General features: G+C 44.0%; 1 protein-coding gene across 3 annotated transcripts in view; it reads right to left on the reverse strand.

Moving 5' to 3' along the window:
* Nucleotides 1-1,113: 1,113 nt before the first annotated feature.
* Nucleotides 1,114-26,943, reverse strand: part of ldlrad3 (low density lipoprotein receptor class A domain containing 3) — a 129,248-nt gene continuing 103,418 nt past the window's right edge. For 2 of the 3 annotated variants that reach the window (XM_088997329.1, XM_088997328.1), the window contains exons 5-6: nt 23,452-23,848; nt 1,114-4,257 (exon numbers count right to left, since the gene is read on the reverse strand). In XM_088997329.1, the coding sequence (XP_088853455.1) occupies nt 4,107-4,257; nt 23,452-23,848 (548 nt within the window). In that variant the 3' untranslated portion in view covers nt 1,114-4,106. The remainder of the gene's footprint in view (nt 4,258-23,451; nt 23,849-26,943) is intronic. The other variant, XR_016115065.1, reaches the window with a different exon arrangement.

Genomic DNA, 26,943 nt, shown 5'->3' on the forward strand with positions numbered 1-26,943 from the left:
GAGCTGAGTGTCTTTTCCCCTGTTTTGGAGGACTGATCCCAAGCCTCTTTGTGTAACTCTGCTCAGTCTTAAAATATTTGAATATGTTGTCATCAATTTGGACAAAAGAGCATACTTGAGTGGTGTTGTCAAAATAAATTGGTTCTCCAAAGGTTCCTTGAGAGAGTTACTGGGGTTGAAAAGTCGCACTCTCTGGAAAGCTGTTTTAAGCATTTATTCGATGGACAGTAAACTCTTGTTTACCGCATTCCCCAACCCCTCTCTGAAAAAAACATGGTGTTGGGGTTCGATTCAGACTCTGCTGTAAATAGCAGGTCAATGGGGCACTCTAAATTGCCTCGAGGTGTGAGTGTGAGCGTGGATGATTGTCTATGCGTTCCCTGTGATTGGTTGGCAACCATTTCAGGGTGTACTCTGTCAACTACCCGAAGACAGTTGGGACAGGCTCAAGCACACCCACCACCCTCATGAATATAAAGCAGTTCCGATGATGGATGGATGAATGGATGAAATTTGTTTCAAAGAATGTGAATCTGGAGGGGCAGGAGAAGCTTATTCAAATGGCATACGTACGTATAATTAACAAGCGAGAAAAGTGTGCCCCTCTCCTCTACGACAGTTCTGTCGGGAATGATTTACTTCTCATGAACTCACAAATTCTTGTATCTATTTTATTTTTCAAATTTGTTGTTTGCTTTTTTGTTGGCTGTTGCTCATCATGGAGTGTGTCTGTGCGTGCGTGTCTACGTTCAGTCATGTGTTGATCATGGGAGGGTCATTGCTTGTAAAGACGTGCGTGTCTACGTTCAGTCATGTGTTGATCATGGGAGGGTTATTGCTTGTCTTTAGTGAAGCTGTGAAACTCGCATTATAGCAAGATTTCACTGTACTTAATATCGAGCTAGAGAGCCAGACTAACACGCCTGTTGTCATCATGAGTAAGATTATTCGGTGAGTAGGGGGGCATCAAATTATTATTTGTTCTCACTATTGGGACAACTGGCACATTTACTGTATTGTACTACTACTGTATTAATGTACTGTACTGTGCTGTATTGTATTGTATTGTATTGTATTGTATTGTATTGTATTGTAATATACATAATTCACAAATTATGACACTCAGAGACTTGATGATACCAAAATTAAAATGATGATACCAAAATTAAAATGCATACCATTTACCCCATTTACATGTGGTAAGGTGACGTGGAAACTGAGATGAAAACAAGAAACATGTTCATAAAAATTGAGGATTGATGTTTCCCAGCATGTGTAATTTGATTTCAGAAAATATTGCATATTGCATGTCATTTTTAGAATAGTTCAGCAGCAGTGAATGCCTGTTGAGGATTCAATACAATTGTAATTTTTTTCCCAGGTTTTGGAATAAATACGGAAATAAACACTGTTCATTTCATTTGGAAATAAAAGGCACAGCACACAATTGCAATTAGTAAAATTACACAAGCGACATGAAATGCAACTTGGGTGAACAGCTAAAATAGAACTCTGAAACAAAAAATGTCAGTAACAGTGCCACCGTCCTTTTTACAAGCCAGAGTGCCATTCTGTAACTAAAATAACATGGTTGGTCTTCAGAATGAAAACGACCATACGTGACCATAAGTGTTTTTGTTGTCTATTAGCAACTATTGTATTGTATTGTATTGTATTGTATTGTATTGTATTGTATTGTATTGTATTGTTGTATTGTTGAAGCTGAAAAATCTAATATTGCTTTTAAAGAACCCAGCCACAAATAAACATTGCTCGAAACAATGTAGTTGAAATATGTAAAAACTCATTTCAAGTAGTCTAATGTTAACTACCACTTAGTGGGCATGTCATACATTATTTTGTACAACAATAAACCCACAAACGAGTTCCTACGAGTTTGATGCATCTGTCTATTCACAAGCAAATTTTATACTAACAGTTTTCCAACGCTTCATGTAAAATTGAAATACTGCTTAGTGCATTAACTTACCCAAATAACGCAAAAATACTGATATTTGAAAGTTTACAGAATAGCATGCCTAAAATGTATTGCTGTTTGAAACTTCTTCTTATCCGCACACACACGCACACACGCACACACACACACACACACACACACACACACACACACACACACACGCACACACACACACACACACACACACACACACACACACACACACACACACACACACACACACACACACACACACACACACACACACACACACACACACACACACACACACACACACACACACACACACACACGCAAAAACCCATTGATGAAACATAAGTCGGAGGTGCCTTTGAATGAGGTGCAACCAAAACATCGCCTGCATATCTTGCTGACGCAACCCATGTACCGATTCAGGAGCTGAGTGTCTTTTCCCCTGTTTTGGAGGACTGATCCCAAGCCTCTTTGTGTAACTCTGCTCAGTCTTAAAATATTTGAATATGTTGTCATCAATTTGGACAAAAGAGCATACTTGAGTGGTGTTGTCAAAATAAATTGGTTCTCCAAAGGTTCCTTGAGAGAGTTACTGGGGTTGAAAAGTCGCACTCTCTGGAAAGCTGTTTTAAGCATTTATTCGATGGACAGTAAACTCTTGTTTACCGCATTCCCCAACCCCTCTCTGAAAAAAACATGGTGTTGGGGTTCGATTCAGACTCTGCTGTAAATAGCAGGTCAATGGGGCACTCTAAATTGCCTCGAGGTGTGAGTGTGAGCGTGGATGATTGTCTATGCGTTCCCTGTGATTGGTTGGCAACCATTTCAGGGTGTACTCTGTCAACTACCCGAAGACAGTTGGGACAGGCTCAAGCACACCCACCACCCTCATGAATATAAAGCAGTTCCGATGATGGATGGATGAATGGATGAAATTTGTTTCAAAGAATGTGAATCTGGAGGGGCACGAGAAGCTTATTCAAATGGCATACGTACGTATAATTAACAAGCGAGAAAAGTGTGCCCCTCTCCTCTACGACAGTTCTGTCGGGAATGATTTACTTCTCATGAACTCACAAATTCTTGTATCTATTTTATTTTTCAAATTTGTTGTTTGCTTTTTTGTTGGCTGTTGCTCATCATGGAGTGTGTCTGTGCGTGCGTGTCTACGTTCAGTCATGTGTTGATCATGGGAGGGTCATTGCTTGTAAAGACGTGCGTGTCTACGTTCAGTCATGTGTTGATCATGGGAGGGTTATTGCTTGTCTTTAGTGAAGCTGTGAAACTCGCATTATAGCAAGATTTCACTGTACTTAATATCGAGCTAGAGAGCCAGACTAACACGCCTGTTGTCATCATGAGTAAGATTATTCGGTGAGTAGGGGGGCATCAAATTATTATTTGTTCTCACTATTGGGACAACTGGCACATTTACTGTATTGTACTACTACTGTATTAATGTACTGTACTGTGCTGTATTGTATTGTATTGTATTGTATTGTATTGTATTGTATTGTATAATATGTCTTGTACTAGAATCAAGCAGTAGTCTCACTTGTTACAAGTAGTTGTCCAGTTAATTTACTGTCTCATTGTACGAGTGAGAGCATATTCATACTTGGCTTAATTCAATCCTTCAACATCAAATATCTGCGTGTGCAAAATCTTAGTAGTGTTCCATACTGTAATTCCTAAAATGGTTTACACACACTTCCATTGTGAGCAGAGACAGGAAATATCATGAACGCTCAGGTTTTGATAGAACTTTTGGGTATACTGTACGTACAAGAACGTCAAAAAGACCTCCCCAGACTAAATTATTTACTGTTGCATAGTGAGAACAATCTTACAGTATTGGCACTTTTAACACACTTTTAGTAACTCATTTGAGATAATTCTCTAAGGGAGTGGTAACTGGTTAAGAAAATAGCGAGCACATCTTTATGTGGAAACTATTCAAATGAAATGAAGTAACCACTCATTCTGATGGAGATGTGGCTCTGCAAACTTGTCCACTAGGGGGAGCCAAGAGCCAAGGTTAAGTTTCAAGATGAGCATTCTCAGGGTCGTTCAGTTTTCTGTAGTTGTGTTCTCAGCCTTTTGGGATGGGTGCCTTTGTGAAGTTCAAGACTAGCGAAAGCTGATCTGCCATGTGTCAAGAATTTGAACCAGACTGACTGTTTGAGGTCGTAGTTCTGAGGGCGAGTGATGGAGAAGGTCTTGCGTAATGGGGCAAGTCAGCCTCGGATGCTTCGTGTCCATCTGGGATGTAAGGAGGAGGCGGTAGGTCAAACCAGGGAGGCCGACTGGAAGAAAATAAAAACACACGATGCACACGAGTACAAGTCAGACAACATTAAGATGTGGTCCATGACAAGGAAAATCACCCCAAATAATATTGTCATTGGAAATGTGTATTTATAAATGGCAAATATGAGCAATAAAAACATGTTTTACAATGGTTTTATACGTTTTCAGGCCAGATTTGAAAACTCCTCGTTCAATCTGTGCATCCTTGGTCACCTGTGCACATAAAAAAAACTGTTTCCACAAAAAGTAATTTCTACTGTGGGGAATATACAAATCTCACGAAAGACATTGTCCCATGTTCACATCTTTCTTTTTTTTTGTTTCTCCTGCGAGCTGTGCACTTTTGCCATGTTCTTTCTGCATCGAGAAACAGGGCAATATTTTGAAACCATAAATAGAAGATGAGTTATTTACCACCGACCCCTCAAAAAGCCACTCCCTGCCACAAAAACACTCTGCCTTCTTAAAGTCTTACGGACAACTTGCAACACTTATATTCCATCAAAGAATAAATCACTTGAAAGCTAAGTACATACAATGTAGTAAGGACATGGCAAAATAAATCGTTCAAGTTTATTCCAGTATTGTCATGAGGACAAGTTAAACACAAGGTGATGAACCAGCTGACGAAGAAGAAGACAAATTTGCCGGACTGAACAGTCGGATGAATGACGGCAAAGGATTTGTATGTTTTGATGCGACTTTTCTGATTGGTTTGCAGACAAAGACGATGGGCATGAGTTGCTGCTGTTGTTTTCTATCATGATGACGAATAATAATAATAACAACAACAACAACAACAACAACAACAACAACAACAACAACAACAATAATAATAATAATAATAATAATAATAATAATAATAATAATAATAATAATAATAATAATAAGAATTAGAATAATAATAATAAGAAGAATAAGAATAACAATAATACATTTTATTTTAAGTGCCTTTCAAAGCTCTCAAGGACACTTTACAGTCCAAGCATAGGTACTATAATAAATAAAATACAATCACAGATCAGAATCAGATAGGTATCGGGGGGCAAGGTTATGGATAGCTTGAAATTTATAAAGAATAATTTTAAAGTTGATTCTATATTTGACCGGGAGCCAGTGGAGCTCTTGGAGGATGGGGGTAATGTGGTCAAAGGATGAGGTTCTGTTGATGATCCGGGCTGAAGAATTCTGGACGATTTGAAGTTTGTGGAGAAGTTTCTGAGGGAATAGTCAATCCGGGAGGTGACAAGACGATGAACGAGGATATCAGTGGTGTGAAGGGTGAGGGACGGGCGAAGACGATAGATGTTGCATAGGTGGAAGTACGCAGATCGCAGGCGTTATTTATATGGGAGTGGAAAGATAGTGTGCTGTCAAGGATGGCACCTAGGTTTTTGACCTGATGGGAGGGAAAAACGGTTGAATTGTCAATAGTGAGAGAGAAACTGTTAGCTTTGCTCAAGGTGGATTTGGTACCAACGAGGAGAATTTCAGTTTTTGTCGCTGTTAAGTTTGATGAAGTTATGATTAAACCAGGATTTAATTTCAGAGAGGCAAAGTGAAAGGGAAGAAGGTGGAGGAGAGGCGTAGGGTTTGCTGGAGAGAATGAGCTGGGTGTCATCCGCAAAGCAATGAAATCGTATGCCAAATTTACGGAGAATATTGCCAAGGGGAAGAAGGTAGGTGATAAAGAGGAGGGGTCCCAGGACTGAGCCTTGAGGCATACCAGAAGATACAGGAGAGGACTGTGAAGTGAAGGAGTTAATTTGGATGGACTGAGAGTGGCCAGAGAGATAAGAGTGGAACCAGCGTAGGGCGTGTCTGTGATCCCTATGGAGGAAAGTCTGTCAAGGAGGATGGGATGAGAAATGGTGTCAAAAGCTGCAGTGAGATCAAGTAGGACGAGGATGGAGAGTAAACTGGCGTCAGCTGCCAGAAGATCATTCGTGACTTTTAAGAGAGCTGATTCTGTACTGTGGTGGGGGCGGAAACCAGATGGAATGGTTCGTAGAGATCATTCTGGGAGAGGTGAGAGTGTAGCTGGAGTACACAACTTTTTCTAGGATTTTGGAAATAAAAGGAAGGTGAGAAATGGGGTGAAGGTTCTTGAAGTCATTGGGATCAGATCCAGGCTTTTTAAGAATTGGTGTGACAGCCGCCATTTTGAAGGGAACAGGGATGATTCCTGAGGATAGCAAGGAGTGAATAATTGTTGAAATGAATGGAGGGAGAGATGGCAAGCAGGATTTGACCAGAACTGTTTGGAGGGGATCTAAATGACAGGAAGAATTGTTTGATTTAGTTATGAGGTTCGAGATTGTAGAGGGATGAGGGAGATCAAAAGAAGAGATGAGAGGGGGTAGGAAGGTTGGGGGAGGGGTACAGAGGAGCCAAGATGCTGGTGGATTTTGTTTGACTTTTTTCGAAAACAATAGAAAGAGAGAATTGTAGGTGTCAGAGGAATAAAAGTGAGGAGAGAGAGATACAGGGGGTTGAATGATTCTGTTATAAAGAGAAAAGAGAGCCCGGGCATTTCCAGTACTTGAGTCAATGAGTCCAGAGTAGTATTGTGATTTTGCTTGAGAGATACTGTTCTTGTAGAGAGAAAGTTGAGCAGTGTACATATCTTTGTGAACAGTGAGTCTGGTTCTCTGATAAAGTTTTTCAAGATGGCGTGTTTTCGATATCATGGAGCGGCAATGAACGTTAAACCAGGGTGCAGAACGAGTAAATAAAACAGAGTGATTTGACAGGAGAGAGCATGTTGAGAATGTCGTTGAGCGTTGTAGCGGGAAACCAGTTCGTCATGAGCTTGGATCCAGAGATAATGAGGCGAACATTGAAGCAAGGGAGTCCTGGTTGATGCCTTTGATGTTACGAAAAACTCCTCGTTCAATCTGTGCATCCTTGGTCACCTGTGCACATAAAAAAAACTGTTTCCACAAAAAGTAATTTCTACTGTGGGGAATATACAAATCTCACGAAAGACATTGTCCCATGTTCACATCTTTCTTTTTTTTTGTTTCTCCTGCGAGCTGTGCACTTTTGCCATGTTCTTTCTGCATCGAGAAACAGGGCAATATTTTGAAACCATAAATAGAAGATGAGTTATTTACCACCGACCCCTCAAAAAGCCACTCCCTGCCACAAAAACACTCTGCCTTCTTAAAGTCTTACGGACAACTTGCAACACTTATATTCCATCAAAGAATAAATCACTTGAAAGCTAAGTACATACAATGTAGTAAGGACATGGCAAAATAAATCGTTCAAGTTTATTCCAGTATTGTCATGAGGACAAGTTAAACACAAGGTGATGAACCAGCTGACGAAGAAGAAGACAAATTTGCCGGACTGAACAGTCGGATGAATGACGGCAAAGGATTTGTATGTTTTGATGCGACTTTTCTGATTGGTTTGCAGACAAAGACGATGGGCATGAGTTGCTGCTGTTGTTTTCTATCATGATGACGAATAATAATAATAACAACAACAACAACAACAACAACAACAACAACAACAACAACAACAATAATAATAATAATAATAATAATAATAATAATAATAATAATAATAATAATAATAATAATAAGAATTAGAATAATAATAATAAGAAGAATAAGAATAACAATAATACATTTTATTTTAAGTGCCTTTCAAAGCTCTCAAGGACACTTTACAGTCCAAGCATAGGTACTATAATAAATAAAATACAATCACAGATCAGAATCAGATAGGTATCGGGGGCAAGGTTATGGATAGCTTGAAATTTATAAAGAATAATTTTAAAGTTGATTCTATATTTGACCGGGAGCCAGTGGAGCTCTTGGAGGATGGGGGTAATGTGGTCAAAGGATGAGGTTCTGTTGATGATCCGGGCTGAAGAATTCTGGACGATTTGAAGTTTGTGGAGAAGTTTCTGAGGGAATAGTCAATCCGGGAGGTGACAAGACGATGAACGAGGATATCAGTGGTGTGAAGGGTGAGGGACGGGCGAAGACGATAGATGTTGCATAGGTGGAAGTACGCAGATCGCAGGCGTTATTTATATGGGAGTGGAAAGATAGTGTGCTGTCAAGGATGGCACCTAGGTTTTTGACCTGATGGGAGGGAAAAAACGGTTGAATTGTCAATAGTGAGAGAGAAACTGTTAGCTTTGCTCAAGGTGGATTTGGTACCAACGAGGAGAATTTCAGTTTTTGTCGCTGTTAAGTTTGATGAAGTTATGATTAAACCAGGATTTAATTTCAGAGAGGCAAAGTGAAAGGGAAGAAGGTGGAGGAGAGGCGTAGGGTTTGCTGGAGAGAATGAGCTGGGTGTCATCCGCAAAGCAATGAAATCGTATGCCAAATTTACGGAGAATATTGCCAAGGGGAAGAAGGTAGGTGATAAAGAGGAGGGGTCCCAGGACTGAGCCTTGAGGCATACCAGAAGATACAGGAGAGGACTGTGAAGTGAAGGAGTTAATTTGGATGGACTGAGAGTGGCCAGAGAGATAAGAGTGGAACCAGCGTAGGGCGTGTCTGTGATCCCTATGGAGGAAAGTCTGTCAAGGAGGATGGGATGAGAAATGGTGTCAAAAGCTGCAGTGAGATCAAGTAGGACGAGGATGGAGAGTAAACTGGCGTCAGCTGCCAGAAGATCATTCGTGACTTTTAAGAGAGCTGATTCTGTACTGTGGTGGGGGCGGAAACCAGATGGAATGGTTCGTAGAGATCATTCTGGGAGAGGTGAGAGTGTAGCTGGAGTACACAACTTTTTCTAGGATTTTGGAAATAAAAGGAAGGTGAGAAATGGGGTGAAGGTTCTTGAAGTCATTGGGATCAGATCCAGGCTTTTTAAGAATTGGTGTGACAGCCGCCATTTTGAAGGGAACAGGGATGATTCCTGAGGATAGCAAGGAGTGAATAATTGTTGAAATGAATGGAGGGAGAGATGGCAAGCAGGATTTGACCAGAACTGTTTGGAGGGGATCTAAATGACAGGAAGAATTGTTTGATTTAGTTATGAGGTTCGAGATTGTAGAGGGATGAGGGAGATCAAAAGAAGAGATGAGAGGGGGTAGGAAGGTTGGGGGAGGGGTACAGAGGAGCCAAGATGCTGGTGGATTTTGTTTGACTTTTTTCGAAAACAATAGAAAGAGAGAATTGTAGGTGTCAGAGGAATAAAAGTGAGGAGAGAGAGATACAGGGGGTTGAATGATTCTGTTATAAAGAGAAAAGAGAGCCCGGGCATTTCCAGTACTTGAGTCAATGAGTCCAGAGTAGTATTGTGATTTTGCTTGAGAGATACTGTTCTTGTAGAGAGAAAGTTGAGCAGTGTACATATCTTTGTGAACAGTGAGTCTGGTTCTCTGATAAAGTTTTTCAAGATGGCGTGTTTTCGATATCATGGAGCGGCAATGAACGTTAAACCAGGGTGCAGAACGAGTAAATAAAACAGAGTGATTTGACAGGAGAGAGCATGTTGAGAATGTCGTTGAGCGTTGTAGCGGGAAACCAGTTCGTCATGAGCTTGGATCCAGAGATAATGAGGCGAACATTGAAGCAAGGGAGTCCTGGTTGATGCCTTTGATGTTACGAAAGTTGATAGTACGGGGTGTTTTCGTGGTGGAGAGTGTGATGGAAACGTTACATGTAACGAGGTAATTGTCTGTTACTGGGAGTTCAACAGCTATGCAGTTGAAGGGAGTCAATCCAGAGCAGCAAATCAGGTCAAGTGTGTGTGTGACCTTTTATGTGTGTAGGAAAGTCCACAAGTTGGCTGAAGCCAAGGCTATCAAGGGAAGAAGTGAAGTCTATTATTAGTGGAATATTTGGATTGTCTCTGTGAATGTTGAAGTTTCCCAGAATAATTATATTCGGTGAGAGAGAGGAGAGGTGGGTGAGAATCGTAAGAGAATATTTCATACGTCTGTTTCCATGCTAACGTTAATGGCACTGCAGAATTTTATAGATACCCATATGGTGCTGTCATTCACGTCGTAATGGCGAGATATTACACTGCATTGCAACATTTTCCTTCTCCAAATCCAAGAGGTTTACCTTCTCTTGGGACATCATAACATCCTTTAAATGCTTAAGCTGTTCGCTAGACGACATCAAATTACCATGCCCTATACAGGGATGAAAGAAAGATGAGACAAATATGTAGAGATCCTGCATTGCACGAAGTGAAATACTCCTACAGAATGCCAATCACCTGTCAACCCTAGAAAAGCACAAAATGTATGTACAGTATTCAACAACTGTGTTCTATTCATATTTTCAGATTATATTATCTTTATAGAATAGGTAATTCATAATATGACGTTGTCAACATACATAACAGCAATACTTTTTGAAACAATACATTAAAGGTGAATTGGCAAATCGTAGGGATTCACCAATACCATGGCACCGCAGAAAGAAAGTACTGATATTTGTCATGTCTCATTTCCTTTCAAATAATTCAAAGATGTGGCAATGGACTCACTTGGACATGCTCGAAAACCGAGCAGACCGAACAAGAAACTTGTAATATTTGTTTTTTGGCAATGAAAATCAACAATAATAATGAGGGGAATCGAACTCAAGTCACAATCAGTGTATGAACACACAATGGCAATGAATAAACAACAAATATTAAGGAGCCCCAAGTGCTTGGACAATTGGCTGTTAGAGAGTCTAAGTTCACGACACATTCCTTGTTGAATGTTAAATGAAGGTTCACGTGCGTGTGCGTGTAGGGGGTTAGAAACGACCTCTGTTATTGTATGTTAGTCGATTAGACTACCAAGTCAGGAGAGGGCGCTACGCGCCTGTGAATGGAACAGAGGAAGGCGATGTAGGCTCAGCTCACGCATGCGCAGTTGTCATAAATGCCGTTGTGTGAAGCTGATTAACACGGTTGTCTCGTGTCGTCTTTCCTCGTCGTTCACAGGTATTCAAAATAATAAGTGTTAGACATTCTCAAGATGTTAAAGTAATTGGGGACTTATTGGGCGATGCTAGATATGAAACCTTGTTTGTGGCTTTGATGAATATTTTGTGGCTTTGATGAATTTGGATTTTTGGATGTCAATTGTAGTTCCCAGTACAACACACACGAGCGGACAGACGTGCATAAGCATGTGCGAATGTGGAGGATATATACAATGTATAGATGTTGAATGTATAGATCTACACATGAATGTATTCTGATATTGAAATTGCTGAATTGATGTTTTGATGAGTGGTCATAAATGCAGTTGTGTGAAGCTGATTAACACGGTTGTCTCGTGTCGTCTTTCCTCGTCGTTCACAGTGCTACCTGCCTGTGACGCGTTTGAACCGACTCAGGTACCCCCTAGGCCTGAGGCCGGTTACAATTGGGGGCTCGTCCGGGATCGTGGGCAGAGTGGGAGCTGCTACGAAGAGAACCTGTGCCTAAAGCTTCAGGGAAGACTGTAGTGCTGTCCGTTCTCCAGAGAGTAGAGGCTTCAGGGGCTAACGATGGCTCCCACAACTCCACGACGGGTATTGATTTTCAAGATCCAAAAGAGACTATTAGCTTTGAATGGCAATCAGCTACTAACTGTTGCCAGCGCAGTGGAGAGTGATACTGAGGACCTTGCGGGCCTTAGTGAACCAGAACTGTTTGATGTGATTATTGACTACATCAGAGGTGACAAATTAAGACACATAGAAGATGAAGGCATTTCTCAACTCCTTCACCTCGACGACATGATCAGCGAGCTCCTAGATGTCCCGGAGGAACCTACTGGGGAAGGAGCTGACCTGAGAGGAGGAGTTGAGGTCACACCTCTTCCACCGAGAGACATCCCCACACCGGTCAGGAACGTCATCATCGCCAACAGTTCGAGTGGTGCTCCTCCTGAACATGCCGGCTTATCCTCCGGTATGGGGGAGCAGGTGGTGAAGTACACAGATGTAGCTGCTCTGTTTCCACGGAGGGAGTTCAAAATTTATGGTGGTCAGATTTCTGACACCGGGTCTGAACTGTCATACCGTAGCCTGTGTAGACAAATGGATGAGGGACTACAAGAAGGGTTTAGCGAGATCTGAGGTACAAGAAGGAACATTCCGAGAGATGCTAAGTGATACAGAGGTTACAATGTCACAGTTAAAAACAATTTTGTCACGAAGATTATCAGAGATAAGAGCAGCTCTGAGCTCTTCAACGAACTCAGTACCGCTCAGCAGCGAGACAGTGAACTAAACCTGGAACATTCCGAGAGATGCTAAGTGATACAGAGGGTCTTACAATGTCACAGTTAAAAACAATTTTACGATCACATATCAGAGATAAGAGGCAAAGAATTATGTTTGAGTCACAACAACCAGGTGCAGATTTTGGTTACGATCAAAAGCTCTGAGCTCTTCAACGAACTCAGTACCGCTCAGCAGCGAGACAGTGAGTCCCCTTTTACACACTCTATCAAGGGCTAAATGAGAAGAATTATCATGTCAGATGTGATCTCAAACCATTCCTTACCGATTTACAGGTTCGTGATGATGTCCTGTTAGAACAACTTACCAAGTCCACAAGTGAAGAGGCTGAGAGAGCAGCTCTGAGCTCTTCAACGAACTCAGTACCGCTCAGCAGCGAGACAGTGAGTCCCCACAGCAATTTTTATATAGACTAATGGGTTTGAAGCAAAGAATTATGTTTGAGTCACAACAACCAGGTGCAGATTTTGGTTACGATCAAAAACTTGTCCAAGGTACATTTCTGCACACACTCTATCAAGGGCTAAATGAGAAGAATTATCATGTCAGATGTGATCTCAAACCATTCCTTACCGATTTACAGGTTCGTGATGATGTCCTGTTAGAACAACTTACCAAGTCCACAAGTGAAGAGGCTGAGAGGGTGAAACGCCTCAGTACTGTGACTAAAAATCGATCTGTGAATATCCATGCTGCTCAAACTAATCAAACTGACCAGATTAACCAGACCAAAGTTGACTCTGAATTACAGGCTAACCGTGCTGCCATTCTCGAGCTGACTGCACAAGTGACCGCACTGACCAAACACTTTGCCCAAGTTGTTAAACCTACAGAATTGGCGCCTCAGGTAGATCCAGGTCTGTCCCTGACTCGATCCTCGGCGCGACCCCAGACACCAACGAATGAGACTAGGGGCAGGTGTCAGGCCTGTGTGCGGAAGAACATTAAGAGCTGCCCTCACTGTTTCATTTGTGGTCAGGAAGGACATAGAGCTGTGGGCTGTCTGCGAAGACCACATTCACTGTGTACACGGACAATAACCCTCTCGCGTACGTTCTAAGCACGGCCAAACTCAATGCTGCTGGACATCGCTGGGTGGGTGAATTGACGGATTTCCACTTCACAATAAAGTACAGGCCAGGCAAGGCGAATGCTGATGCCGACACACTGTCGCGTTATCCAGTTCAGCTGGAGGGACACACAGAGGAGTACACTGAAACTTTGCCCCCAGACGTGGTTTCCACCATATGGCAGGGGGACAAGGCTGTGGCTGAGGAGGATGTGCCATGGATGGCGGCGTTGCAACTCACCTCTGATGGTGAGGATTTTCTTCCGGTTACAGTCCCCGTTATCACTCCAGATGATATCAGAGCTGCTCAGGAAGAGGATGCGTCAATCTCTGAGGTAATGACACTGAAGAGGAGGGGATGGAACCCCAATGACAAAGATAAAAGACAAATGGGACCAGAGGCAAGGAGACTAGTACACGAATGGAATAGACTGAAACTGGACAAGGCACTGGGAAACGGGGAAAGGTCACTGGAGTGAGGCTTCCAGTGATCAATGCCAATGATAAGCCTCCACTACAAAGCAACTTGGTTGAACCAGTAACATCCATAAGTCTGACGACGCAGTGTCAGTCAACATCAAAAAAACATGGAGCACAACTAATTGGCAAGCGATGTATGGTCTCATGTGCACTCAATGGGGTCCCACTCCAAATGCTGCTTGACTCAGGGTCTCAAGTGACCGTGGTGAGTAGGGCGTGGGTAGAGGAAGCACTGCCCAACGTAACCATTCAGCCACTTTCATCCCTATTTCCGGACCAACCGTTTGGGGTATCTGCAGCGAATGGCACAGCGGTTCCCTTTGATGGATGGGTAAATGTGGGGTTGCAGATACGGAGTGGAAGCCATGGACATGCTGACATACAAGTGCCCATACTAATCAGTACGAGTTGTGTGAATTGTCCTCTCTTAGGAAGCAATGTGATTGCAGAAATGATCAAAGAGAATAATGAACAGGTGGACATTGGAGCCATACTGAAAGAAGCCATGAGTGTCAGTGAACGCACAGTAGAGACCTTGATTTCTGTGCTTCAGAAATCGGGCCCTGATCAGACATTCCTCCAGTACCCTGTGTGTGTTGGGAAGAAGGGACTCATTATTCCTGCGGGCAAGGTATGGGAGGTGAAGTGCAGAGTAAGAGCATGGGCCAAGGGGGGAACAATGCTATTTGAGCCCAGTATAGGGAACAGCTGCCCTGAGGGGCTAGAGCCGGTCTCCTCGTTAGTACATGTACCCAGTGGCCCGACAAAAATGGTAAAAATTCCCATTCAGAATGTTAGTAAACATGACATTTATCTTCCACAGAGAACTGTTCTCGGCTCAATTGAGGAAGTTACTGGGGTCGTGCCCTTTAAGGAGTGCTCTGACAATCCAAAGCCACTAAACAGTCCCACCGTTCAAAGCTGCGCGGCTCTGACCACAGACAAGTGGCATCCTCCGGTTGACTTGTCACATCTTAAAGAGGAAGAACAGGGGATTGCCAGAGACATGTTGTATGAAGAGTCAGATGTCTTTGCAAGAGGTGATGCTGATATAGGTTGCATTCCAAACCTGCAACTCAAGATCCAACTCACTGACAACACGCCGGTGCAAAAGCGTTACAATGCCATTCCAAAACCCCTTTATCAAGAGGTGAAAGACTATGTGCGAAACCTACTTCACCATGGTTGGATAAGAAAATCCACTTCAGCATACTCATCTCCTGTCGTCTGTGTTAGAAAAAAAGATAAAAGCTTGCGCCTGTGCGTTGACTTTAGGGAGCTAAATCGCAAAACTGTCCCTGATTGTCATCCACTCCCACGCATTCAAGATCTGCTAGATAACCTGGGGGGCTACTCTTGGTTCTCAATACTTGACCAAGGCAGCGCTTACCACTAGGGCTTTGTTGATGACAGTTCCAGGCATCTAACGGCTTTCAGCACCCCTTGGGGGCTGTACGAGTGGCTCCGCCTCCCATTTGGTCTAACTAATGCACCAGCAGCCTTTCAAAGGTGTATGGAGGACGTTCTTGATGGCCTGAGGGACGAATGCTGCTCTCCTTATCTGGATGACGTGCTCTGCTTTTCAAAATCATTTCATGAACACGTAGAGGACCTGAGGAAAGTGTTTAACCGGCTGCGGGAGCATGGCATAAAGCTACGTCCGAATAAATGTGAACTGTTCAGACGACAAGTGAGGTACTTGGGTCGTCTTGTGTCAAGTGATGGTGTCCGCATAGACCCTAAAGACCTGGAAGCCGTTTTGCAGTTAAAAGAGAGAGAACCACGCAATGTAGGGGAAGTCAGAGCGCTATTGGGGTTCTTGGGCTACTATAGATCATTCTTACAGGACTTTGCCAGGATTGCACGGCCGCTGTTTAAACTGGTAGAGGGGGCCACTCAGCCTGACCAGAGGCCAGTTCACAACACCGCTGCACGCCAAAGGAAAGTCACCAAGTTAGGCCAGCTTCCCTCTGGTAACCCTGTTCAGTGGGGCCCCGAACACAGTGCTGTGGTCTCCCGCCTGGTAGATGTATTGACTGGTCCACCTATTTTAGCCTACCCAGACTTTAATCTGCCCTTTGTGTTAAATACGGACGCATCCAATGAAGGTCTGGGGGCTGTGCTTTATCAGCAGCAGGGAGATAAACTTCGCGTTGTTGCTTATGGATCCAGAACACTCTCACCTTCAGAGAAAAATTATCATCTCCATTCTGGAAAGCTAGAGTTTCTGGCGTTGAAGTGGGCAATCTGCGACAAATTTCGAGATTATCTCTACTATGCACCCACATTCACTGTGTACACGGACAATAACCCTCTCGCGTACGTTCTAAGCACGGCCAAACTCAATGCTGCTGGACATCGCTGGGTGGGTGAATTGACGGATTTCCACTTCACAATAAAGTACAGGCCAGGCAAGGCGAATGCTGATGCCGACACACTGTCGCGTTATCCAGTTCAGCTGGAGGGACACACAGAGGAGTACACTGAAACTTTGCCCCCAGACGTGGTTTCCACCATATGGCAGGGGGACAAGGCTGTGGCTGAGGAGGATGTGCCATGGATGGCGGCGTTGCAACTCACCTCTGATGGTGAGGATTTTCTTCCGGTTACAGTCCCCGTTATCACTCCAGATGATATCAGAGCTGCTCAGGAAGAGGATGCGTCAATCTCTGAGGTAATGACACTGAAGAGGAGGGGATGGAACCCCAATGACAAAGATAAAAGACAAATGGGACCAGAGGCAAGGAGACTAGTACACGAATGGAATAGACTGAAACTGGACAAGGGGATTTTATACAGACAGGCGGGGAAATGGAAACAGCTCGTTCTCCCTAGTAAGCTGAAGTCGACGGTGCTTAAACACCTGCATGATGACATGGGTCATGTTGGAGCTGACAAGGTGATCAACCTTGCAAGGCAGAGGTTCTATTGGCCATTCATGCAGCACGAAATAGAAAACTACGTCATTCGCCAGTGTTCCTGCATTAAACAGAAACGCCCCACCATTCCGGAAAAAGCACCCATGGGCAACATCACTACTAGTGCCCCATTTGAGCTCATTTCGATTGATTATCTAGTGTCAGTGAACGCACAGTAGAGACCTTGATTTCTGTGCTTCAGAAATCGGGCCCTGATCAGACATTCCTCCAGTACCCTGTGTGTGTTGGGAAGAAGGGACTCATTATTCCTGCGGGCAAGGTATGGGAGGTGAAGTGCAGAGTAAGAGCATGGGCCAAGGGGGGAACAATGCTATTTGAGCCCAGTATAGGGAACAGCTGCCCTGAGGGGCTAGAGCCGGTCTCCTCGTTAGTACATGTACCCAGTGGCCCGACAAAAATGGTAAAAATTCCCATTCAGAATGTTAGTAAACATGACATTTATCTTCCACAGAGAACTGTTCTCGGCTCAATTGAGGAAGTTACTGGGGTCGTGCCCTTTAAGGAGTGCTCTGACAATCCAAAGCCACTAAACAGTCCCACCGTTCAAAGCTGCGCGGCTCTGACCACAGACAAGTGGCATCCTCCGGTTGACTTGTCACATCTTAAAGAGGAAGAACAGGGGATTGCCAGAGACATGTTGTATGAAGAGTCAGATGTCTTTGCAAGAGGTGATGCTGATATAGGTTGCATTCCAAACCTGCAACTCAAGATCCAACTCACTGACAACACGCCGGTGCAAAAGCGTTACAATGCCATTCCAAAACCCCTTTATCAAGAGGTGAAAGACTATGTGCGAAACCTACTTCACCATGGTTGGATAAGAAAATCCACTTCAGCATACTCATCTCCTGTCGTCTGTGTTAGAAAAAAAGATAAAAGCTTGCGCCTGTGCGTTGACTTTAGGGAGCTAAATCGCAAAACTGTCCCTGATTGTCATCCACTCCCACGCATTCAAGATCTGCTAGATAACCTGGGGGGCTACTCTTGGTTCTCAATACTTGACCAAGGCAGCGCTTACCACTAGGGCTTTGTTGATGACAGTTCCAGGCATCTAACGGCTTTCAGCACCCCTTGGGGGCTGTACGAGTGGCTCCGCCTCCCATTTGGTCTAACTAATGCACCAGCAGCCTTTCAAAGGTGTATGGAGGACGTTCTTGATGGCCTGAGGGACGAATGCTGCTCTCCTTATCTGGATGACGTGCTCTGCTTTTCAAAATCATTTCATGAACACGTAGAGGACCTGAGGAAAGTGTTTAACCGGCTGCGGGAGCATGGCATAAAGCTACGTCCGAATAAATGTGAACTGTTCAGACGACAAGTGAGGTACTTGGGTCGTCTTGTGTCAAGTGATGGTGTCCGCATAGACCCTAAAGACCTGGAAGCCGTTTTGCAGTTAAAAGAGAGAGAACCACGCAATGTAGGGGAAGTCAGAGCGCTATTGGGGTTCTTGGGCTACTATAGATCATTCTTACAGGACTTTGCCAGGATTGCACGGCCGCTGTTTAAACTGGTAGAGGGGGCCACTCAGCCTGACCAGAGGCCAGTTCACAACACCGCTGCACGCCAAAGGAAAGTCACCAAGTTAGGCCAGCTTCCCTCTGGTAACCCTGTTCAGTGGGGCCCCGAACACAGTGCTGTGGTCTCCCGCCTGGTAGATGTATTGACTGGTCCACCTATTTTAGCCTACCCAGACTTTAATCTGCCCTTTGTGTTAAATACGGACGCATCCAATGAAGGTCTGGGGGCTGTGCTTTATCAGCAGCAGGGAGATAAACTTCGCGTTGTTGCTTATGGATCCAGAACACTCTCACCTTCAGAGAAAAATTATCATCTCCATTCTGGAAAGCTAGAGTTTCTGGCGTTGAAGTGGGCAATCTGCGACAAATTTCGAGATTATCTCTACTATGCACCCACATTCACTGTGTACACGGACAATAACCCTCTCGCGTACGTTCTAAGCACGGCCAAACTCAATGCTGCTGGACATCGCTGGGTGGGTGAATTGACGGATTTCCACTTCACAATAAAGTACAGGCCAGGCAAGGCGAATGCTGATGCCGACACACTGTCGCGTTATCCAGTTCAGCTGGAGGGACACACAGAGGAGTACACTGAAACTTTGCCCCCAGACGTGGTTTCCACCATATGGCAGGGGGACAAGGCTGTGGCTGAGGAGGATGTGCCATGGATGGCGGCGTTGCAACTCACCTCTGATGGTGAGGATTTTCTTCCGGTTACAGTCCCCGTTATCACTCCAGATGATATCAGAGCTGCTCAGGAAGAGGATGCGTCAATCTCTGAGGTAATGACACTGAAGAGGAGGGGATGGAACCCCAATGACAAAGATAAAAGACAAATGGGACCAGAGGCAAGGAGACTAGTACACGAATGGAATAGACTGAAACTGGACAAGGGGATTTTATACAGACAGGCGGGGAAATGGAAACAGCTCGTTCTCCCTAGTAAGCTGAAGTCGACGGTGCTTAAACACCTGCATGATGACATGGGTCATGTTGGAGCTGACAAGGTGATCAACCTTGCAAGGCAGAGGTTCTATTGGCCATTCATGCAGCACGAAATAGAAAACTACGTCATTCGCCAGTGTTCCTGCATTAAACAGAAACGCCCCACCATTCCGGAAAAAGCACCCATGGGCAACATCACTACTAGTGCCCCATTTGAGCTCATTTCGATTGATTATCTCCATCTGGAGCCAAGTAAAGGAGGCTATGAGTATATTCTAGTCCTGGTAGACCACTTTACTCGTTTTGCACAAGCCTACCCGACTAAGAGTAAGTCAGGCAAGGTCGCTGCTGAGAAAATCTTTAGTGATTTTATTCCACGGTTCGCTTATCCAGAGAGACTACATCATGATCAAGGTCGGGAGTTTGAAAACAGTCTATTCCAGCGGCTTCAACAGTTGTCTGGCATTGCGCATTCCCGAACCACCCCATACCATCCGCAGAGCAACCCTGTAGAACGTCTGAATAGAACATTGTTACAGATGCTACGCACTCTCCAAGAAGAAAGGAAAGCTGAGTGGAAAGACTATTTGCCTCATGTAGTTCATGCGTACAACTGTACAAGACATGAGTCCACTGGCTATTCACCGTTCTTCCTCCTCTATGGAAGGTCTCCCCGGTTGCCCATTGACTTAGTTTTTGGTCTGACAGCGGACGAAGAAGTAAAAAGCCGACAGGAATATGCACGTAAGTGGGCCTGTCGAATGCAAGATGCTTACAGGATTGCCTCCGAGAACAGTCAAAAGAGTGCTGAAAAAAGGAAGAAATACTATGACCGTGGTGTTAAAGGCATTGCACTCCAGCCAGGGGATCGTGTACTTGTCAGGAACCTATCTGAGAGGGGTGGACCTGGCAAGCTCCGGGCTTACTGGGAGGAAAAAGTCCACAGGGTCACTGAAAGAGTGGGAGATGGACCAGTGTACAAGGTTCAGGCAGAAAACGGAGACAAAACTTCCCGTGTGTTGCACCGTAATCTCCTAATGTCTGTCAATGATTTGCCAGTTGAACAGCCAAATAAACAGGAAAAACAGCTAGACAGAAAGGCAAAGAAGCAGAAAAAACAGCTAGACAGACAGGCTTATAGCAGGGAAGCAGTTGGGCAGGAGTCTGGATATTCAGATGAAGAGGAGGGATGTTCATACAATCTCCGACGGTTACCTGTGTATACAAGGAGGACAGGCAGTCATCAGGTGTCTCAACCTGAACCGCACAATTTAAGAGCTGTGGCATCAGAATTCCACGCCCAGGCACAAACTACGGAACCAGAGGATGGGCAGCAGCTAGAGGAAGCGTTTCCACTGGTCGTACCAGCATCATTACCAAAACCAACACCAGCTGACAGCCTGCCTGCTGAGGGAAGCCCGGAACAACTTGTAATGGATGATAATGAGGGTGATGCGGGAAGCCCGGAACAACTTGTAATGGATGATAATGAGGGTGATGCAGGAGCGCCGGCGGAGTTGGTGGAATCGGACACCGCGTCACAAAGTGGAATGGAATCGCTGCCACGAAGGTCTACTCGTACTCTAAGACCCAGAGAGATATTTACATATGAACACTTGGGTCATCCATCATACCAGGCTTGGAGACCTGGGGTAAATGTGTTGTATACTTGCATGCCTTACCCCACGACTCATTATCTAGTGCGACCTGAACACTATTGCTACTCTACCCCGACGGTATGGACTTGAATGTAGTTGCAGTAGAAGGTGATTGACACCACCCTACGGAGACCAGACAGATGACTGTGCTTCTACTGGTACTTGACTACTTGTTGGTATAGTCAAGATGTCGGGGGACATCTTTTAAAACAGGGGAGAGTGTAGGGGGTTAGAAACGACCTCTGTTATTGTATGTTAGTCGATTAGACTACCAAGTCAGGAGAGGGCGCTACGCGCCTGTGAATGGAACAGAGGAAGACGATGTAGGCTCAGCTCACGCATGCGCAGTTGTCATAAATGCCGTTGTGTGAAGCTGATTAACACGGTTGTCTCGTGTCGTCTTTCCTCGTCGTTCACAGGTATTCAAAATAATAAGTGTTAGACATTCTCAAGATGTTAAAGTAATTGGGGACTTATTGGGCGATGCTAGATATGAAACCTTGTTTGTGGCTTTGATGAATATTTTGTGGCTTTGATGAATTTGGATTTTTGGATGTCAATTGTAGTTCCCAGTACAACACACACGAGCGGACAGACGTGCATAAGCATGTGCGAATGTGGAGGATATATACAATGTATAGATGTTGAATGTATAGATCTACACATGAATGTATTCTGATATTGAAATTGCTGAATTGATGTTTTGATGAGTGGTCATAAATGCCGTTGTGTGAAGCTGATTAACACGGTTGTCTCGTGTCGTCTTTCCTCGTCGTTCACAGTGCTACCTGCCTGTGACGCGTTTGAACCGACTCAGGTACTCTCTAGGCCTGAGGCCGGTTACATGCGCACACACACAAACACACAAACACACACACACACACACACACACACACACACACACACACACACACACGCACACACACACACGCACACACGCACACACGCACGCACGCGCACACACACATACACACACACACACACACACACACACACACACACACACACAGACACACACACATACTGTATTTTCCGGTGTATAAGACATATCCAAAAGTCTTTCTTTTTCTCATTGGATGGCCTTATACGCTGGTGCGCCTGATAGTGTATGTGAAGTTATATTGAGCCACAACAGGTCTCGCAACTACTGTGAGCAGCCACAACACAATTTCCCATCGTAGAAGAAGTAGTGGGGAACCCCAGTCTCTACTGTCATGCCTAAAAATGTGCTGTGCTTTGCAAAACTTTTATATATTTATATATTATATGTGGAAACCTTTTTTCATTCATTGACGTGCGGCTTATACAGTAGTACCTCGGTTCTCGACCATAATTCGTTCCAGGACCCTGTTCGAAAAGCGATTTTTTTCGAACACCGAAACCACCTCTTCGCTCCTGTAACTTACGAGTTGACAGGGGGGGGGGTTCCGGGCGTTCTCCACCCGCAGTCATTCTCTAATCACGGACACGGGGCATTTATATGGTTCGCGATCACCTCGCCAATGCCGGATGATTGACTCAACTCGCCACCGTACCTGGACTCTTCCTTCGATGCGCGAGTGTATCCGGTCCGAGGTATTTTCCCTGCGTCCCGTAAATTTATGTCATCTACCGGGATTGGGTCATTTTGCACCCTTGTGTGCCATTTGCTTTTTGCCGTAGTAAGCGATAACAAATCGCTACGAGCCACGTTGACTCCACTTTCCCAGCGGGTTTCAAAACTCTGAAGTACACTTTTGAGTCAGGGTGTAGTCCGAAGCATGCTTCTGATTGGCCGCCGGTGCCGAGTATGCAAATTGCCAAACGAACATTCGTTTGGCAATTTGCGAGAGGATTTAACAAACATTATGTGTAATAATTTTTCACGTCTTCGAACGTTCGTTTGGCAATTTGCATACTCTGCACCGGCGGCCAATCAGAAGCCAGCTTCGGACTACACCCTGACTCAAAAGTGTACTTCAGAGTTTTGAAACCCGCTGAGAAAGTGGAGTCCTCGTAGTGTTAAGCAGGCAACACAACGCAAACGTTGGAGAAACGCCCGCACGCGACAACAGTTGGTCATGGAGAGAGCGATACACCCGTGCGCCACTCAGCTCCCCACCCTCGCGTACGCACTCACTCACGCGTCGTATTGGCGTTCGAACAGCGATTGATGTTTGAACGCCGAAGCAAGAATATCTCGAATATTTTGTTCGAACACCGGTTTGTTCGAACTGTGAGGCGTTCGAGAACCGATGTACCACTGTATATGGAAAACATTTTAAAATACACCATTAATTGGGGGTGCACCTGAGACTCCGGTGCGCCTTATACACCGGAAGATACGGTACATTTAACAATTATTTTTATGAATATTATAATTTTTTTACCTGACATCCATGACGGCCTCAGAGTATGATGGGGGCGTCTCTATTGGCTGTGCAGTTGAACAAAGAGTATCATCAGACAGGATTCGCAGAATCTGAGGAGATGAGTTAAATTGGTGGACTGCGGAGTGGGAGGTAGGAGAGAGACCCGGATCACCAGGATGCATGTGGCCGTGATCCAAGATGACCAGTCGGGACAGAAGCAACGGTTGTTGGTGGTGGGAGGCTCCCCTCACACCAGTGGGAAGCAGAACACTCCTCTTCCTCTGATGATGAAGCACCAAGGCCAGCAACGCTACAACCAATACGAAGATGATGGCACTTCCAATGACCGCATAGGTGATGCTAGGGTAGTACCGCAGACGGTAGTCCAACGTCACAAAGTCCTGCCCGGGAGCTTCTGCAAGGGAAAAGGGAAAGTGTCAAGTGAGGCTGGATAGGAAGGTAGGAACCATGAAATGGTAAGGAATCAATTATCAGTTAGCAGAATCAAGTAAGAATCAGGAGACCGATGTCGGTTGGAGGTGATAAGGGAAAACAATGTGAACTGGAAGGAAGAGGCAAGCACTGAAGAGTCAAAGCACTGAACAGTCTTTATTTGAAAATACTCTCAATGTAATCCAAAGGAGGTGGAGACGCCTGAATTTTATTAGAGATATAAATGCAATTATATAAATAAAAAAAAAACTTGTTGGGTGACGCAGGTTAAGAATTTTAACCCTTACTCTTGACAGAGAAAGAGAAAAGGACACAGGACAAGTGATGTGAGCAACCTCAAATCAAACATGATCTATGTTTTTAGCCGTCACAGATAAGAGAGGGTAACTGCAGATCAAAGCTCGAGGTTACGGTTTAATCGCCACATCAGTGTTTCCATAAACTACCCATTTTCAGGGAACTTCACAGTGAAACAAAGGACTGCTGCCAAATGAAAAGCAAGAAGGGATTGCTGGAATGCTAGAAAGCACTGAATCATTATTGTACAAATGTGATGAGGCAGTCGCTCTCAGCGACAGCGTAACCATTTGAATCAGGGCATGTGCAAATCAAATTTCAGCTTCGTGTTGGCAGCTCATACAATGTAATTGTACGAGGAAGGTAGAGAGGGACGAGGTCTTTTTTATTAAGGCACTGCAGGCGATCAGTTCTAATGAGAAGATAGTATATTCTATTACTGGTGGCAATTTTATTTCAAATTACACAAGTGCCTAGGGCTCAGGCTATAAACAGCAAACCTATGGGTCCCTTATAAAAAGTTCAAAACGCACAATGGAATAATTTTTCTGGTCTGCACTGGAAAGTAGAATGCTTCACTGCCTGAATGCACTTTGTTACAGTTCCAATTGAGACTGTGTGTGGTCTATGTTGCCTAGCAACCATGCAAACAAGATGTGAACCTTGCCAAAAGAACAAATGACCAGTTCAAGATACCACTGGGTTGCTAGAGCAGGATGTTGCATCCATCTGGAAGACTGAAGGCTGTGAAGAAGGAAGCCCTTTGTCATCTTTTGAAATCGTCGGTGTGGACGAGCACTTGAGGGGTATCATGTTTTGTAACCCTGACATGTCACAAACGTACAGGGCCTCTGAGACTAATCGAAAAGCTGGTCATCTGCATTGAGATATAATGGTCAGAAAATCAAGTTAATCAATGCATGATGCTTAATTGTAATGATTACAACTGAGGTGAAATGTGACTATTGTATTTTTTGTACAATTTAGAAAGAACAGTGGAGGAAGATACAGTGAGCACTTGTTTCAGTGCACATACATTGTGATCTTTGTTTGACCTTGAGGGAAATTACTGGTACTTGCAAATACTTTATTTCTAGAAAAAGCGGATGCATGATAACTGTTGGACTGATAATTATCGGACTGATATTGAGAAAAAGCATTGTCACGTGTATCCATGCGATATTAGCAAAATTAGACCGAAAGCCGCCTCAAATACACTGACATTGTCGCTCATTACTTTTTGATACAATTATACAAAGAGGCTGAAGTAGGTAAGGGGAGTGCATTTTTATATTTTCTTTTAGACAGCAATAACATGTATTTGTAGAATACCAAAAAAAGGAGTTATTGGTTATCGGTATTGGTTTGGAAAAGCAGGAAGTTATGAGTTATTCCACGTCATTTATTTCTTATAGAAGACTTGTTTCATGTCAGATTTTTTTTCAGGCTCTTTGTTGCATGCTTTGTTTGTTGGTCTGACCTTGGAGGCCCCTGGGAGACGTATGTCCATATATGAGGATGCACACATACTGTTGAATTCCCAACAAGGCAAGCTGCCTATTCATGTGTAATTCAGATGCTCCACTCGCTCGCTTCCTGAACAAGTTAGCAGCCAATAAAATAAGAGCCCATTCACCCTCCCTGGTGATGTAAAATTGGCCAGTATGTCATAAACCAATTCATTGCGAATTGGACTGTTACTGGAGAACACTTTCTATAATTATATGGTTGAAAAAAACACAAATGCAGACACCCCACGATCATTACTCAAGTCTGTCGATCAGATGTCACTTTGGGAGTGTAGACAAACACACAAAGGAAACTCATAATGTTGCAACATTGACAATGGGAGCTTCATCAACGCTCGTCAGCATTAGCTGCAAAGGTTGTTGAAAAACATTCGGGTGACTGAAAAAAATGCCACAACAGAGCAGGCTCCATTTTGACACTTCAAGCTAATTTTCATTTAACGGCTCACTTGCTCACTTTTCACTTTTATTACAACTTGCCGATCAATGCAATCAGCATCCTTATTTCAACTGCTCGAACCTCTCGTTGGAGCCATGTGTTTGATGAAGCAATCCAGCAAGTGGTTGGGTGCCTGCAAGGTACAACGGGGAGCACGCCGGCTTTCATCACATCAACCTTTTGTGACGGGTGACCTCATTGTATATGAAATTCTGACCATGCTTACTTTGGAGCAAAAACATGAAATGCGGAGCAGTCAAGATCAAAGTTGCACCGTGCAGTACTCCAGAGGCTTTTAAATCATCACACACAGACGTGAACATGTGAAGACGTTTCATCCACAGAGGTGCGGGTAGTCTTCTTCCCAAATGTGTGTATACGCACAATGATGACAATGATGTGGGGTGACTTTGAAACATGGTAATTACTTGATATTGTGATGGGTCAAACATCAATCAGTATTTGGTCAAACTGGTAGCAAGTATTAATGGGACTATTTTGCATTTGTTTTCCACTACCATGGCAGCTCTCGTATTCTTCCAAAAGTGGTTTTCCAAATCCATCCATTAGATAGAAAGTATACCACTTCGTTTTCTTTGCGTCCTCCTGTTCAACAGTACTGATTGTCTTTGTGTGTTAATTTACTGTATAGTAACTGAGATGAGATTCTGAACTTCTCAAAGTGAACTCAGACTCGATGATGCTCTGACTGCAGTGTTATAGACTGCAAAAACACAGAATGTATCAATTTGCTCCCCGGTTTTCAGTGCTGTATGGGTCCCTATTTTCCTG

The sequence above is a fragment of the Hippocampus bargibanti genome, linkage group LG05 (genome assembly GCF_051943395.1).
Source record: "Hippocampus bargibanti isolate YZ-2025 linkage group LG05, ASM5194339v1, whole genome shotgun sequence".
NCBI lineage: Eukaryota > Metazoa > Chordata > Actinopteri > Syngnathiformes > Syngnathidae > Hippocampus > Hippocampus bargibanti.